This window comes from Colletotrichum godetiae (assembly GCF_030913485.1).
Source record: "Colletotrichum godetiae strain CBS 193.32 chromosome Unknown BDP55scaffold_66, whole genome shotgun sequence".
NCBI lineage: Eukaryota > Fungi > Ascomycota > Sordariomycetes > Glomerellales > Glomerellaceae > Colletotrichum > Colletotrichum godetiae.
In genome coordinates, this window is record NW_026851314.1 from 197,245 (window position 1) to 213,925 (window position 16,681).

A 16,681-nucleotide genomic window follows, 5' to 3' on the forward strand; every position below is an offset into this window, starting at 1 on the left:
AATTACTTTGAGAGATGACAACTCTCAGGGTCTTTCTACGCGCACCTTTGAGACCCCAAAGCAAGGCAATGCTGGTGATTTTGACAACAACTTCTAGTTATTCAACGGTATACGGGCCGTTTACTGAAGCCCCCGAGAATTGCAATGTTACAAGCAACTTTCACTTCCGAACCTCGGCGTTTTGTTAGCAGTCAAGGCAGGGAACAGATACACCGTCGTTGAGTCTGAACTTTTTGATCTATAATGCTTCCGATTAGAATATCAAGGTGCTTTCGCGGAGATCGAGAGACTTTACAGGGGCTTCAAGAGTTCAAGGTTGCATTGCAGCTCATTTTCGCTAACAGGGCCTATGATCTACCTATTTGGCCCTCTTCTGCATCTTGCCAAGCATTAGAATACAAGTAATTGGTCCGTACTGCGTAGATTGTCTAGATACGCGCAAGAGCAAGAATGATGTCGGTCGTGAATTGCAAATACTCACTGGGCGTCTGTCTCAAGACTGGAACAACTTGTCGTAAGGTAATAGTTGTGTCAAGGGCTCTCGTAATTGAGGTGGCTGGAGTAGGTAGGCAAAGCAGGTACCACATGTGACAATTGGTCACATGAGAGGACTTCTAATGTCGGCTATCAACAGAGACCCAGTATCATTCTGTAGTCAAGTGGGTAAAAAGAGAGAATTGAGTCCATTCTGTGAAAGAAAGCCTCCAAAGATCTGCAGTGTATTCCCCGTTGCTGGTCTGCCGATGACCAATACCGTCGCCACTTCCGCATGTCGGTGCGACCTCGTGGCACCCGCAGTAACGGTAGGATCTCATTGATGCGGTTGGTCATCGTAGCTTTTATCCGCACCCGGTGTAGTGCAGGTGGACGGAGAAATACTCATGTTACACTAGCATCTACTACGGGTACAGCATATCCATCATACGAACCTTTACAGACTCTAGTAACGTGATCAATAATGCTAAAGCTCACAATAGGATTTTTATATATTATATGACAAGACATCCTATGTCAATAATCTTGAGACTTGTAACTCAACCTCACGCAAGATATACCAGGTCAACTCGTGAACACCATTCCAGTGGACCACCACTCTTTTGGGCACAACTACATCAAGAACAAGGAATTCTGGTTGACAATCTACCACAATGACGAATATGCACAGCTGGTGTTTGAAGCATGCTCTGCTGCTTTCTTCAGTTCTTCTTTGCAATTTCGGCACAGTGTACGCCAACAACCCGATTATCCAAACATCCTACACTGCGGATCCTGCTCCTCTTATCGTCGACGACCGAGTTTATCTCTTCACCGGTCACGACGAGGATGGTTCAACAAACTACGACATGAGAGAGTGGCTTCTCTTCTCCTCGGCGGACATGGTCAATTGGCAGCATCACGGCAGCCCCATGAATATCAGCACATTTGCTTGGGCAAGCGCCAATGCCTGGGCTGGGCAGGCCATCGGCCGGAATGGGAAGTACTACTTCTATGTTCCGGTGACCAGTCGCGACGGCGCCATGTCCATCGGCGTTGGTGTCAGCGACAGTGTCACTGGCCCATTCGTTGATGCTATTGGTGGCCCTCTTCTTGGCAATGGCCAGATTGACCCCACCGTATTCATCGACGATGACGGGCAAGCCTACATGTTTTGGGGCAACCCAGATCTGTGGTATGTCAAGCTCAACGAAGATATGATTTCGTACAGTGGTGAAATTTCAAAGGTTGAGCTCACTGTCGATGGGTTTGGCGCTCGCAATGACACCACAGGACGCCCTTCGGCCTTCGAAGAGGGTCCCTGGGCCTACAAGCGAGGAGATCTCTACTATATGATCTATGCAGCTGTGTGTTGCCCGGAGGATATTCGCTACAGCACAGGCCCTACCATCATGGGGCCATGGACTTATCAAGGCCTTGTCATGCCCTCGGAAGGCGGCAGCTTTACGAACCATCCTGGTGTGGCTGACTTCGGCGACATCTCATACTTCTTCTACCACAACGGCGCCTTGCCAGGTGGGGGTGGATTTACTCGATCTGTTGCGGTCGAGAGCTTCAACTATCTTCCCGATGGATCTATCCCAGAGATGAAGATGACTACTGAAGGCCCGGCTCAAAGAAAGGGTGTGAATCCTTTCGAAAGACAAGAGGCAGAGTTGATTGCTTGGTCTCAGGGCATTGAAGTTGAAGTTTGTAGCGAGGGCGGTATGGCTGTTGCTTTCGTCAACGATGGTGACTACATCAAGGTCAAGGGTGTCGAATTCGGCAATGGCGTGGCAAAGTTCACTGCCGGTGTATCATCCGCAACCGCCGGTGGTAACATTGAGATACGTCTCGATAGCTTGGATGGAAGCCTCATTGGTACTTGCGCTGTTACGGGCACTGGTGGATGGCAAACATGGACGACCGTGACATGCTCTGTCAACGGCGCTGAAGGCAGCCACGATCTTTACTTCAGTTTTACTGGAGAGGGAACCGACTACCTTTTCAACCTTGACTGGTGGCAGTTCGAGTAGCGGATTTCGAATTCTGGTAGAAAAAGCCTAAGGACATTGACTCTGACAGTGAGGTTAATGCTCATGTCATAGGATCAAGGAGCTATGCAGTATTATTCAACCCTACACTGGGCAGTGGTGCAGAACTTAGCCAAATTGGCTGAAACTTTTGTCTATTTATTTCCTAGCCCATGACTTCAAATCGATCAGTAGTTGACAAATGACCATTTTATAATGAGCTCTGATTGTCAAGTATGAATATTTGTACAATGTCTGTTTCTCTGTACGTGTATAGGAAGAAGGCCGAGAACGCCCACCTTATGAACGTCTTGGATGTGACTTTCACGAGCGAGCTGTGGACCCGCTTGCCTCGAGAATGCTTGATGATAGTCCTGAAGATCAAGCCCAATAGCCACACCGAGACATCGACCCGAAGGAACATTGTTTTCATGGATTTAAAATGATAGCTGAGGTGAAATGTTTCTATTCGTAGAGGATGCCTCAAGCGTAAAGAACCCCCTTGATACAATAAGCATGCAGGTAGTAAGGTAGGTGTGGGGCTGGGAATCAGAACGATTAAAATGGAAAAAAGCTCGAACAAAGTGATGACCCAAAAGAGCCTACTGTTGCATGGCATTTCCGCTTTCGAACCAATTGTGTTGCGAGGTAGCCCCTCATTATGCTGGAGTGGGGCTATGCCGAATGTCAGGCGGGTTCATGCTAGGCAACATCGTAAGCATGGCACTCGACCTGGGGAGCGAATCAACAAGTCATATCTAATCGTAGGCCCCAGCAGTGGAAGCCAAGACTAAATACCGCAGAGACCGCCTCTGGAGTGAGTACAGGACATGTAATGACCATCTCTCTATCACAATGGCAACTCAAAGACTCACAGAAGCTGCCGCATTCAGCTACTCCCCGCTCAACGAAGATCGGAATGAGATCCGGGTCCTCAACCTACAGACAATCGAACGGCCACCTCTTGCCAAGTTTCGCGATGAGCCATCTGAATGGCATGGTCTCGTACACTGTACGATAGAGCATGTTTCGCTTGATGCACATCTGCCAGACTATAGAGCTTGGTCGTCACAAACACCACAGCTGTCTCGGAGGAATAGCGATGAGCGCTGGCGACGGTTCTCGAATGAGCAATATCGATCCTTGAGCCCGACAAGAGTGAGCTCGCCGTTCGAGAGACCACGCGCGCATCATCGCTATCATCGCTTTTCATGGGGCGACTACGGAGCCCTCAGCTACACTTGGGGAGACCAAACTGTGAAAGTGCCGATTATCATGAATGATCAGGTGGTGCTGATAGGTCAAAGCTTAGAGTCGGCTCTGCGAGCTTTATCTTCGGATCCGGACTATATCGACGGTGTGAAAATCTGGGCCGATGCAATCTGCATCAATCAGAAAGACCTGGCCGAGCGCAATAGTCAAGTAAAGCGCATGCGTCAAATCTATGGCAAAGCGCTCATCGTCTCGATCTGGTTGGGCGATATACCCAAAGAATCGGTTCCCGACATGGCTCAGCTCCACGAATTGATAATCAAATCAAAAGACAAAGCTGCAGCATCCGAGTTGCTGGACGTAGCAATGGCGGACCCAGAAAAGAAGGAAATCATCCGGAGGGCCATCGATGTAGTTGTCAAGAAGACATACTGGTCACGGATTTGGGTAATCCAGGAGAAATGCCTGGGCCCCTTCAATCCTTCCATTCTTTTTGGGACGTTTCGAATGGGATTAGTGCCGTTGCATAACTTCCTCCAGAGTGTCACAAACATTCACGGTGCTGTGAGGGCTCGTGAGAAGGTGTGGCGAATCTTGAAGTTGGTTGAGTTAGTAACTGCGACTCAAGACCGGGTTCGCCGCGGTCGAGCCCAGACAGACGAGGAGCGTAGGCAAGATCAAGACGATCTTGGACTGCTCTTGATGATTGGGAGAATGGCAGGCTCACTTGACTTAAGAGACCGTTTGTACGGATTAATGGGCATGATACCGGAATATGTGGCCAAACTCATCGAACCGGACTATACGAAGAATGTAGAAGATGTGTTCTCAGATTTTGCTAGAGCTCTTATCACTGGCTTCGAATCTTTTGACATAATTCTGACTGGGACGACGGAATCGACTCTCAAGCTTCCTTCCTGGGTGCCGGATTTGACATCTCCGTGGGATCCTTATCTCTGGGGGTCAGATTGTAACGCCAGCTGGGGACAAAAAGCCAAGTTCCGGCTAGAAAACGATGGGAAGGTCCTGGTTGCCAGCGGATATCTCGTTGATGTGGTAGATGGGTTGGCTCCTTTCTTGGGTTGGAAGCACGGTGGGCTCGGTGTTTGGCAAGATGCGGTCCAGCCGGCATCTGTTGAAATGCCGAGTGATCCCAAGGCAGCAATCGTACGGACCCTTCATCGAGCTGCGGTATACGACTGTGACTCAGGAACAACGATTCTTGATATTCCTTGGCTCGAGAGCCTGAGTCCCGACGATCCAGACATCGTGGTGCTGGAGAAGCGTGGCTGGGGCAAAGTTCTCAGACACGCTAATCTCAACGATTTGACTCAGTTTCGCAGGCAGGTTAACAACAATTTCCAACCTTGGGGCCGGAAGTTTGAGTCCTTCTTTCCACATGTTCAAGACGTCGGGGATTGTCTAGATCCTCAGCCTTTCTTGGAATCACTTGACAAGCACGTTGGAATCGTGTACCCGGTCTTCACCACGGAGAAGGGGCTTTTCGGCACCGCAATTCTTCAACAAATACAGAAGGGAGACTCAGTTTTCGTGATACCAGGATGCTCAGCGCCCATTATTATGCGGCAGGAAAAAGGCCATTGGAAAGTTATCTCCCAGTGCTTTGTGGATGGTCTTATGCGTGGGGAGACAAAGACTATGGTGTATGGAAATGGCTGCAAATTGACAGAAATCCGAATAAGCTAGATGGGGGAAATTTACAATTTCGCCCCAGTTCATTGTTTAACCAAGTCATGTCCCGTTTCAACGACTGCTATGCTAGCTCGAAGTGTTTGCGGTCTCGAGATGCAATTCCCGTTGAGTCAAAGACTTTCTTACTACTGCTTTAACTTCATTGGGCCTGAGGTAGCATGTGTCTCTTTTTGTGCCCATGCATTATTCCTTCATCCCTTCAAGGCAAAGCACCTCTCAATGTTTTCCGCATTATTCCCCCACCAGTGCGCCATTACAGCTCCGGTTGTGCCAAGAAAAATGAAGATGAACAAGAGATTGGCGTTGAAACCAGTGTCCAAGGCTGCGCCACTGATATATGCCCATTTATTCCAGAAAGCGCGTCGATAACGGTAGAGGTAGAAGTTGAAGAAGGTTCCAACAAGGAAAGTTGTGAAAGGTCCCGTGCTAAGGTTTCCGTGGAATGTAGCCGCGCTAGCGAAGAAGATCGTCGAATTCCAAAGGTCGAAACGGGCCTTTGGAAACTTCTTGTGAAGGAGCCAGATGATGATCGGTGCTATCGCGCCAGCAGGGAAGCCGTAAAGTACAGGCTTGAAGAAAGACGACGCGAAGAGCTTTTTTGGCCCGACAAGCGCATACTGGATGCCAGCGGTGTTGTAGCTCTTAAACTCTTGACCAGTCCATTGTCCTTGAGGATCCGCAACTCGACCACTCACGTAGTCAAATTTGGATGCAATGACCCAACGCATGACGCCATAATTGATAGGTAGAGCTATCATGTTCGCGATGATTTGGACCCCAATTACGTCTCGTGGAGGAAGATGAAGGTAATGCCCAATCTGGGTTGTGTGTTAGTATGCTTTGCACCAGATAGATCGCCAATCAGAATGAAACATACCTTTTGGTCTTCCAGAACAATACGAGCATCGTACCAAACGTTGCCAGAAATGATACGATACGCTAGCTGGCCAAGGGGATGGCGTGACGATCCCTTCGCGTCGATCATATCTATGGTCACCGGTCAGCCATCATGTCTTCACAAGTGGAGCCACAGTATGCTTGAACTAACAGCCGTAGATGAGTTCATTGAAGAACCCAACCTTGATCGAATAACCAGACATGGCATAAACCAGACTCATGGGGAGCATGGCAGCGCCACCAAAGCCCAGAGCGACGAAATAAGTCCAAGTCGGCATCCAGACAGACTTTGTGGCAACGATCACGAGTAGAATTCCGATGGGGATGATCGTCAGAAGAACCCATTCCCTTATTAACGGACTTAGCCGAAGATCGACTCAAGAGCATGTTGGGAGGACAGTGAACTTACCAAAGTGTAAGGCTCGGGTACTGCTGAATAATGCGGCTGAATAAGTCAGGAAATAGCACCTATCATCTTGATGTGAGTGACCAACCTCAATCTATCTCGGTGATACTCTCCCTCGACCTTTCTTGCTTTCCAGATCTTGACAACTTTTGGGCCCAGAAACAGGCCACACCAAACAAAAGAAGAAATGTACGATGCGTACCACTTTGATTCTTTATTAGCAGCTTCGCGGGAGATTTGGTGTCGAGAGACTACTCACCATGAAGATTTCCCATGTGTACTGAGCACCTGAGTACGCCAGACCAACCTCATGGTATGCTGTTTCATTGACATGCTGAATGCCGCTTGAGTCAGTATAGACTAGATCGTGTTCATTGACATTAATAATAAGCCCTCCATAAGAAGATCACTGGGTTGTTATCTTACTTAGAGACTCAAATGGGTAGGAGGAGCCGTTCTTCTGGAATACGCCATTTGACATGATGTCGAACGTGGGGGATCCCCACAAGTTGCCAAAATAAGCAACGGGAATCAAAATCCAGGTCTTGATGACAGTCAGCACAGAACATGTGTCGGAACGAGACACCAAAACTTACTGTGATGACGAAGCCAACAAAGATAGTTACTTGTACACTGTAAGGATATGTAATGACGGTGGACGTGATGTTGGACCAGTTGAGTGTGATGTTGAGGAGCCCAATGCCTCCACGGCCGGCACCAAGGAAGTTGACAGTGTGATTGCGACTCGCAAACCAACATAGAGGAGCAAGAGCAGCAACGAAAGGGAACAGATACTCGGGGAGAAATTGCCAGAGGAACGTGCCGAGTAGGATCCACCAGAAAACCTTCATCAGAGTGTTAGTTTGGTTGAGGACGGGTGACTGATGATGCCTAACTTACTCTCATTTGTTTCTGGGAAACACTTTTGTGTAACTCGGACTTTCCTTGCATACTCCTATATAATGTGACCTGTTGAAGAGACAAAGGGAATATGAACTCGGGGTCATCAATCAGAATCTTCCGAACTTCGGCTTGTCAGAAATCTGTGAATAGTGCAAGACACTTGGACTTACCCATTGCGGCGAATGAAAATCCGAGCAGAGAAGCACCCTGATTACTCTTAGCGCTCAAACCTCAAGTCGTGGAACGTTCAATCTCACCCATCCAAAGAAGAGTGCAATAGCTGGATTCATCGTGATGCCATAATACAGTGCTGCGTTGGTCGGCAAGTAGGCTATGGTATTTCGTGTAAGTTGGGGCTGAGAGCGGGGGCGCAGGCAGTCAAAGGTAACTTACTCGCCCATTGGCCTTGACTGCCCGCATTGGCAGCAATACCAATGATTGCATGTTCTTTGATGGAAAAGGGCCCAGGGTTCAGTGAAAAAGAGAAACGCCCAAGAGGCACCGTGTAAGCGGGTAGAATACGTGCTAACAGTCGACCAAGAGGAGCAGAGGCCAAGATGACGAAGAATACAGGGAATGGAGCTGTGGTAGTTCGAAAACTGGTTGGCTATCAGTAAGGCGTCAGGCTACATGATGGAAATGGAAGGATTACTAAGAAAGTTGCGAAACAATGCTTCCAGTCGTGCAAAAGATTGCAGAGAGAAGGATTGCCCGGAAGGTGAGGACTGGCAAAGTCGGGTCGTCTTCAAATCCGACAACATTGCGAACTAGCTCGGGAATGTTGGCGAACTCTTCAGATTTGAAGTCGTACTCTGGTTCCGAGTCTTCGGTCGATCCTCTCTTTACTCCGTCTGAGCCATCGTCAATACCTCCAAGAAATAGCTTTTCCGACGTCTCAAAGACAGAATCAACAACCACCTTAGGGTTGTTTGACTCTTTGGAGTCGTTCAGGGTAGTATTATCCTTTTCGTCACGTAATTGAGACATGGTTGGATGATGGCATTACAGAACTCAAAATGTAGGGTTGGCACTGCGACGCTTCCGAGAAGTATAAGTAAATCAATCGAAACCCCGCTCATCGTTCACAAGGAGGGAGCAGCATGCAATTGCGGATCTTCGTGATGTGCTTGTGAACAGTGTCGTTGCGTTGCCACCTCGGTAATGCAAACCCTCTTTCAGTCGGGAATAGCTTATCATTGTCTGTCGATGAAAGTCTTCCAAGTCTAATTGGGTGTTATTCTGTATTCGGAATAGACTACTCAAAGGACTATCCTCGAACATTCGACAAAGCATCTCCTGGACCAATGATTGCCTTGGACACGTTACTTGCCTCAAGGGTACAATCTGATCCTAGCAGACGTTGGATGTGATGTTGATTGCAGTTGGTCTAGCGTCGGCTAATACACCCTGGCGATTCTACCGACCGGCATCGGAAATAAGAGGAATGGCTGAAGGATGTTGATGCTGCATGCGAAGCCTGCATTATCTGATCGCGTTATCAAGGCGCAATGTAGGTGGAGTATGTCGAGATCGACCAGTGGCAGCGGAGGAGGTCCGACACCACCCTCCCCAGGTTTGATAAGAACGCATCGCAGACCACTGAGAACACAACTTTAAAGAAGTGGCAGCGCGGGCAATTCAGACTTTCGAGGCAGTATGTCCGGCCTCCCGCCCTTGGCGCATGGGATAGTCTTACTGTAGCTCTGCAGTTGGGCATTGCATCTTTCTCACCTGCTCTTGGAGAGGCCTTGGCGAGGTGACGAGAGCTTGTCAATTGCGAACACCGGACGAGATCCGATAGCGTCTGATGCATCCTACATGCAACGTGATCTACTGAGACGTTGTGATCAATGGCCAAGAAGATAGCCATAGATAGCCTAATCCCACTCCTGCCTACGATGGAAGCGCATCAAGGCCTGTATGTCTATGGGCAGCTTGTTTATGATGATTTAGGGTCCAGCAATGTGAGTGAAGAGACTGTTGAGGGTGTTTGGCTTGGTTGGCGGCGTAGACTTCGAAATCGGTAGCACCATTCACGACCAAGATATAGTTCCACAAGTGCCCACGTGAAGCTCCAATTTCTATGTGCTTGGATATATATCTATCTCTTGAATTTTCAACTTGGAACCAACTCCTATGCATAATGCATCTACAACAAATACTTTCAGCAGATGTAACATTGACTGACATAGTCATTCTAGAGCACCTCTAAGACGTATATCCATCAGCCCTATCGACTGCGGTTGCCTGAGCTAACTTCGCATCATCCACACTGACAGTAGGGAGGTATCCCTGAGGGTTGACGCCACCTCCAGTGATGGCGAGCCCATCGGCAGTGGAGTTGACACCAATCGTAATCTATTACATCGCATTAGCAAACTTCGGACTTTGATTCAATCGACCAAGTCGTCCACTCACGTATCCAACGAGACCATCCTCGATGTTGTCAGTCAACTGGCTGACGCTGATAACAGCACTGTACCCGTCGGAGCTGGCATCCGAGTACAGCGAGTCCTCCTCATTGGTAGTACGGTTCAACGTCGTGAGGTGCTCACTGTACGGGCTGACAGCATACACCTGGCTCAGGAGATCCTCCTCAAAGAACAGCTGGCCAATGTGCTGCACCTTGCTGGCGGAGTACGACGTGCCATTCGCAATGTTAGTCTGCGCGGTGACGTGGATGTGAGTCGTTCTGGTGATGTAATATCCGGGGAACTTTGTGAGGAACTCAACGACACCGTTCTGGTCGGTCGTCTGGATCCCGCGCAGGAACGTCTCGTCGTCGGTGGTGCCGTCTGTCCTTGTCGACCAGTTGTCCAGGAGCTCCGCGGTGTTGGGGTCGATTCCAGTGAAGGAGGAGTACGAGCCGGTCGCGTTGCAGTTCCAAATCGTGAGGGCTGTGCCGACGAGGGGCTCGCACGTTTCAATATCGATGACGCCCATGTCGAGGTAGAAGTCGATACCTCCTTGCGTCTCACGAAGATCGTGACGGTGGATTTCTCCATCAACACTATTACTAAGTCAGTCCCCGACTCCCCGCATCAATCTTGACATCGGAACCATCGTAGTTGACTTACCCATAAGGGCCCCAGACGGTGTCAGGGGCCAAAACGCATGTGTCGTTCTGGATGGTGGTGTACTGCAACGAGTTCCGGGACATCAGGTCCCGGGTATCGACAAGGCCGTTTTGAACTCGGCGAGCTTGCAGACGAGCCGCTCGCTTCGCAAACATTTCCGCCTTGCGCTTCTCAATGGCTGCGGCGCACTTGTCGGTGCTTCGGCCGATCAGACGGGCCTCATGTTTTGCTTGTTCGGCAGTGAGCTTCTCTGGGTGAGCGATGGTGGTCCCTGCGGCCAGGGCAAAGAGAAACAAGTCGGTGAACAGCATGTTGGAGATGAATATCGCAAAGAAAGACTTTATGAATGAGAGTCAGGTCGCGTTGAGACTGAGTGATGGGAGTGAAGTTCTAAACTCCACGTTATCCTTCCGAGGAACCCTTCATCTCTTATATGGCGATGTCTTCGCTCGATTATTTCCGTATTCCAACGCCCATCACAATATTTGGCATTGCTCGGGGTTCTGTAGCCATCCGCTAATCAAGTTCTTCTTAATGGCTTACGTTGCGACGGCTTTGATTGGAACAGCCCCCTTGCGCGGCTGACGTCCACCTCTACGTTTTCGGCCGGGAAGTGGGAGAGTTTGTGGAGTTGAGGCTCTTGAAGCGGAATATAGCGACCGCGCACGCCACGGAACCCGAGGTTTTGGCTACGGCTTACCCGTCGAATTGCCATTAAGGGAGGCGTCTTGCTAAGCCTACACATTGTATGCGTACATGCTATTGGTCAAAGGACGAAATGATGGGTACTGATGTAAAGATGGTACTCAATTTAGGGCTGAGCTCTTTAGCATGTTGGTTTTATAACGGATATTAAGGATCTTCGCCTCCTTTCCGCGGCGGCTGTGCACCGGCATACGCGTAGAACCGCGGAATATCTCCATCTTTACCCGTTTAGGAAATTTCCTCGTCGACTACCAAATCGGGTTTCGAGGTAACGAATCGCGAGCCTCCTGGAAGTTCGGACTTTAGCCGAACTTGTGTAAGAGTAAGCATTACGGGCTCATCCAGACCTGAAATTCTACAATCCAGACGACCGGAAATCAAAACGAGAGAGCAATCGTGACTCGAAATTTAATCAGTATGGATGGATTGCTAATCAATATTGATGATCGAACTGATTATCAGCGGTTTCTATTGAAATTAACACTTGGTTGTCACGCCTCACTGAACACGATTTTGGTTCAAGTACGTTCAGAGCATAGCTTGTCAAGACGAAGTTGCGAAGCAGTAACGACGGAGATGTAAACTCTGGGAATGTGCGATGAACTGTTGTGATGGCCTGGCATATCACAATGTGGGCTATTTGTGGCACATTACGGCTCCCACCTCCTTAACGCGTCATGTTCAGGGAGGTGGGCGTCGCGAAGTGGGATGTCAAAACGGGTGACTAACACAGAGTCGATCAAGAAATACATCAAGAACCCAGATACACTTAAAGTATGACCACTCTCATAAAACGTCTCAAGGATGCCTCTACTCGTGTTTTCCAATCAATGCACGGCCAAGAGCTCAGCGGAAAGTCACCTTCAACACGCCGGGCCCGCTCAGACATCCATCCCAACGGACGAACCCGTCCCAAATTACAAGTACGGATGCAGAATCGCAATGATCGTCGGATCTAAGAAACTCAATTTCGATCAGATGAATCCAAACAAAAGCTTAATCACAGACACGATGCATCGTGGAAATAATTAGGATCATTTACCTCCCAACTAAAATCGAGACGTTCTTCCCCAGGTTGTTCTAGAGCCAGTGCCACCACCAAGCGAAATGAAGAGGGCCCGTGTGGGAAAAGGTCACCTATGAAGCTAAGGTTGCTAAGTGAGCGACCTGAGACACGGCAAAAATTTATCAGCTTGGGATGGACTGGTCGCAACCTTCTTTTTAGACTTATTTAGGTTTCGCTGGGTCAGCAGAGCCGGCCACGTTCCTGGTGGGATATGCTTAATTTATTTCCACGAGAGAGTTTCTGCTCCGAATTGTCATGAATTATGCACTTGGATAACATATTCTATGATGGAAAAATCACAGGCTGGCTTAGAATTGAGCGGAACTGTATCATGTTTACTTCTCACCATCAGTCCGTATCCTGCCTTGATGGATGGCAAGACACTCCAACGATGTTTCCCGCCAAAGAAGCGCCCCCTTTCCCCCGTCACCAAACAGCCTCGACAAGAATAAACATAGCCCAGCCACAGAACCTCACTCTCTCCAAACTCAACGTAAGCCCAAGGAGACTAGGACCCAGACCCCGCTATGACACTTCAACTCTTGGCAGGCGACCTAACCCCAGTTCAATCATCGTCAGCTTCGCCCTTGCCAAAACTAGCCTACCTGAGTAAGCCAAGTAGCCCCGTCGTTCCCAAAGTAGGACGTCAGCTCTGGGGGACTACCCGGCAAGAGTTCTGCGTTTGATAGAACCTTCACACGTGCCTCACTCTCTGTGGTTCTACACTTTATTCCGAAGAGGTAAGCGGGGAACGGGGGAAGGGGGATGTGCTCGACCGACGACCGTCTCATTTTGACCACGGCCTGATGTCTGTGTGTGCCCGTCGACGGTGGCAGCGCTTTGTGGTTTTGTGAACGGCCAATCAGGGCGATATTCTGTTTTAGAGTCGAACTGGTAGTTCAGGCTGGTCTACGCGAGGATATCGTGACTATATGGAAGTTCAACAGGTCCAAGTTGTATATGAAGTGTTCAACATCCCATGACTTTACCTCTCAATCTACTCTGCGCAGGAGCTCGTATCTCTATCTCTTTCCAGTCCATCTTTCTCTTATTTATCATTCATTAATACCAAATCATTCTTTCCTTATTCCTTACCATCATCTACACTCATTCATAATGCAGCTCCCACCAAGAGCAGTGTCCCTCGCGGCACTCCTCCTCCCCCTCCTCGCCTCCGCCCAAGACGCGGATAACACCCTCAATGTCTACCAAATGCCCGCCGAAGAGCCTGCGCCCTCGGGCCAAGTCCACATGGGCTGCTACCAAGAACGCACCCGCGGCACCGCCCTCATCGCAACAGACCAAGCCGGCACCACCGATGCCTCCACGTCCCAGGGCACCCGCTCCGACAAGATGAGCCCGTCCACATGCGCTTCCTACTGCTCCCAATTTAAGTCCAAAATGTACGGCCTCTCCCGCGGCACCGATTGCATCTGCGGCAACGCCCTGCGCTCCAACACCCAAGTCGCCCCGCTGAGCCAGTGCAACACCGCCTGCCGCGGCGACGATGGCGCCTTCTGCGGCGGCGTCAACTACGTCAACGTCTACGGCCCGGAGACGATGATGACGGCCGCGGCGTCCCCTTCCAAGGCCCAACATATCGGGTGCCAGCGCATGCCCGCGCGCGGCGACCCCCTGGTCGAGTACCCCAAGCTCCGCTCCGCGCAGATGACGGTGCAAATGTGCCAGGACCACTGCGGGCTCTACCAGAGCAAGTACTTTGGCCTCGGTGGCGGCGGGCGGGATTGTTTCTGCGGCGACGTGCCGAGCGATCGCGGGAGCAGCGGGAGCAGCTTCTGTAAGACGGCTTGCGCGGGCGACAAGGGCGCGTTCTGCGGTGGAGGGACCGGCGCGGCTGGGTATTACAATTTGTACCAGCTTGACTTTTCCCAGTTCCAGAGTATTGGTCAATGGAGCGCGCTGGTCAAGTTCCCGGTCGTACCGGTTGCCGTGGCTTTGTTGCCCAAGACTGGAGAGTTGCTGGCGTGGTCTTCTGGTTGGAGGTCAGTTTTGAGTTGCCCCTTCCGCGACCGCCGAAAGTTTGATTTGTTGATCAACGTGGATGAGCTAACAACGAATCAGAAACCGCTGGACGTTCCCTGGCAACGGAAAGACATACACGTCAATCTACAACCCTTCCAGCAAGGAAGTCACAGAGGCCCTGGTCGAGAACACCCAGCATGACATGTTCTGCCCGGGTATCTCCATGGACGCCGATGGCCACATCATCGTCAGCGGAGGCTCCACTGCCGCCAAGACGAGCATCTTTGACGAAGACAGCAACTCTTGGACCGCCACTGGTGACCTGAAGATTCCGCGTGGTTACCAGTCTAGCACCCTCACCTCCGACAACAAGGTCTTCACCATTGGCGGCTCGTTCCGTGGAGGTGCTCAGGGGAAGCACGGTGAGATCTACGACACTGTGAGCAAGGAATGGAAAAAGCTCGATGGCTGCTCGGTGACGCCCATGTTGACCCAAGATACCCGTGGCTCCTTCCGGGCCGATAGCCACGCGTGGCTTCACGCGTGGAAGGATGGATACGTGTTCCAGGCCGGCCCCAGCAAGGCGATGAACTGGTACTCCACGAGGGACTCAGGAAGCGTCAAGGGTGCCGGAAACCGAGGAAGTGACAACGACGCCATGTGCGGTGTCAATGTCATGTACGAGTAAGTATTATCATCGGCCTCACCATTACCGAGTCTGGTCGCTAAACACAACTTCTAGCGCTGTTGCTGGCAAGATTCTCACCGTGGGAGGTGCCCCTCGCTACGACGGCGTTGTGTCAACTGCCAACACCCACGTCATTACCATCGGCGAGGCTGGCGGTGCCGTTGAGGTCGAGAAGCTCGAGAACGCCAAATACAACCGCGGTTTCGCCAACGGTGTCGTTCTTCCTGACGGCAAGGTCTTCATCGTTGGTGGCCAGAGCCGTACTGTCCTCTTCTCGGACGCCAACCCGCAACTTTTCCCCGAGATGTGGGATCCTGCTACCAAGAAGTTCACCACGGTCAGTTCATTGACAAAGCCGGCAAGACTACAAGACTGACTCCCTCCCAGCTCAAGTCGCATACCACTCCCCGCAACTACCACTCGGTAGCGCTTCTTATGCCCGATGCAACCATCTTCTCTGGCGGCGGTGGTCTTTGCAATGGATGTACCGCCAATCACTTTGATGGACAGTTCTTCTCGCCGCCCTATCTCTTTGAATCTGTAAGGAACCATGCTGGACCAATGATCCATAAGATAACCTCCAAGCTAACTTGGTTCCAGGACGGGCAAACTCTTGCCAAGCGCCCGATCGTCTCTGAGCTCTCAGTCTCTGACTGCAAGGCCGGCGACAGCTTCACCATCACGATGGAAGAGGCGGCGAACTACACTTTCTCGATGATCAGGATGGGCACGTCGACACACGCAGTCAACACCGACCAGAGACGTTGCCCTCTGGAGGCACAGGCCAACGATAACCAGTACACTGTAACTGTTCCGGGAGACGCCGGTATCGCACTCCCTGGCTACTGGATGTTGTTTGCTGTGAACGAAGCTGGCGTCCCTAGCGTCGCCAAGACATTCAGAGTCGCAGTGTGAAAAGGGTGTCCACCAGCTTAATATCTGCAAAGGGAGTTAGGAGTTTGATTGATACTTGGCAGCGCGACGTCCATATGTTTGGTTAGACTACTGCTTACCTTAATACCTCCAGCGTCAATTGACAATGATATTTTCAATCATGCCCGACAGCTTCACAGAAAGAGCGATAAATGTTCCTAATGGTGGTGGGTTTCATCGACCGCCGAGAAAACTCGGAGGTACAAGAGGACAAACCCTACCGCGGGCAACAGCCGTCCGTGGAGGGCCGATCCCGGGTCCCGCACAAGCCTCGATCGGATGTTGCTTCGTTTCTGCAGATCCGTTCCGTGCGCGAAACGGCATCCGTTGATCATCAAACCTCTCAAGACGGACGTTGTCCAGGCCAAAAATCTGCAAGCCGGGCCAAGAGCTCGAGATGCTGAGATGTGTAAATCGCCGAGGCAAATTTGCGCCATAGCAGGCGGCATTGATGAGGTTCTCCGGCAGACAGCTGGCTCAAAGAATTCTGCAGAGCGAGGTATCTGAATGTCTCGACCAAGAACGCGGGTGCGGCTCAGCAAGGGTCCCATCAACACGAAGCCAAGCATGCGTAAGGCGCGGGGAGGAATG

General features: G+C 50.6%; 5 protein-coding genes across 5 annotated transcripts; 3 read left to right on the forward strand and 2 right to left on the reverse strand.

Moving 5' to 3' along the window:
- Positions 1 to 1,148: 1,148 nt before the first annotated feature.
- Positions 1,149 to 2,510, forward strand: BDP55DRAFT_564068 (putative xylanase 7; the record flags this gene model as incomplete). The annotated part of the gene is made up of 1 exon (XM_060570298.1): positions 1,149 to 2,510. The coding sequence occupies one exon, from the start codon at positions 1,149 to 1,151 to the stop codon at positions 2,508 to 2,510; it is 1,362 nt and encodes a 453-aa protein (XP_060423787.1).
- A 737-nt stretch (positions 2,511 to 3,247) lies between these two features.
- On the forward strand, positions 3,248 to 5,552 carry BDP55DRAFT_681072 (heterokaryon incompatibility protein). The gene has a single exon (XM_060576161.1). The coding sequence runs from the start codon at positions 3,363 to 3,365 to the stop codon at positions 5,424 to 5,426; it is 2,064 nt and encodes a 687-aa protein (XP_060423788.1). The 5' UTR covers positions 3,248 to 3,362; the 3' UTR covers positions 5,427 to 5,552.
- Positions 5,553 to 8,781, reverse strand: BDP55DRAFT_772965 (OPT oligopeptide transporter). Its single transcript, XM_060581155.1, has 13 exons — positions 8,291 to 8,781; positions 8,032 to 8,237; positions 7,896 to 7,969; positions 7,809 to 7,845; positions 7,636 to 7,760; positions 7,332 to 7,580; positions 7,162 to 7,279; positions 6,995 to 7,095; positions 6,824 to 6,939; positions 6,739 to 6,774; positions 6,481 to 6,677; positions 6,310 to 6,419; positions 5,553 to 6,250 (listed from the first exon to the last, which is right to left on the reverse strand). The coding sequence occupies exons 1-13, from the start codon at positions 8,623 to 8,625 to the stop codon at positions 5,624 to 5,626; spliced, it is 2,331 nt and encodes a 776-aa protein (XP_060423789.1). The 5' UTR covers positions 8,626 to 8,781; the 3' UTR covers positions 5,553 to 5,623.
- Positions 8,782 to 9,846: 1,065 nt separating this feature from the next.
- On the reverse strand, positions 9,847 to 11,026 carry BDP55DRAFT_637378 (Intradiol ring-cleavage dioxygenase; the record flags this gene model as incomplete). Its single annotated transcript, XM_060572982.1, has 3 exons — positions 9,847 to 9,996; positions 10,057 to 10,648; positions 10,716 to 11,026. 3 exons carry the CDS (start codon positions 11,024 to 11,026, stop codon positions 9,847 to 9,849), a joined length of 1,053 nt encoding a protein of 350 aa, XP_060423790.1.
- Positions 11,027 to 14,166: 3,140 nt separating this feature from the next.
- Positions 14,167 to 16,072, forward strand: BDP55DRAFT_564048 (uncharacterized protein; the record flags this gene model as incomplete). Its single annotated transcript, XM_060570293.1, has 5 exons — positions 14,167 to 14,489; positions 14,569 to 15,153; positions 15,212 to 15,494; positions 15,545 to 15,697; positions 15,758 to 16,072. The coding sequence occupies 5 exons, from the start codon at positions 14,167 to 14,169 to the stop codon at positions 16,070 to 16,072; spliced, it is 1,659 nt and encodes a 552-aa protein (XP_060423791.1).
- Positions 16,073 to 16,681: the final 609 nt, after the last annotated feature.

What these genes read in the sequence shown, in the direction of transcription:
- BDP55DRAFT_772965 (XM_060581155.1), bottom strand. Translation starts at nt 8,625, where the DNA reads ATGTCTCAATTACGTGACGAAAAGGATAATACTACCCTGAACGACTCC. An exon ending in TTGCACTCTTCTTTGGATGG is followed by an intron (nt 7,846 to 7,895) that starts GTGAGATTGAAC and finishes AAGAGTAATCAG; the next exon opens with GGTGCTTCTCTGCTCGGATT. An exon ending in TACCCGAGCCTTACACTTTG is followed by an intron (nt 6,678 to 6,738) that starts GTAAGTTCACTG and finishes TCCGTTAATAAG; the next exon opens with GGAATGGGTTCTTCTGACGA.
- BDP55DRAFT_681072 (XM_060576161.1), top strand. Translation starts at nt 3,363, where the DNA reads ATGGCAACTCAAAGACTCACAGAAGCTGCCGCATTCAGCTACTCCCCG.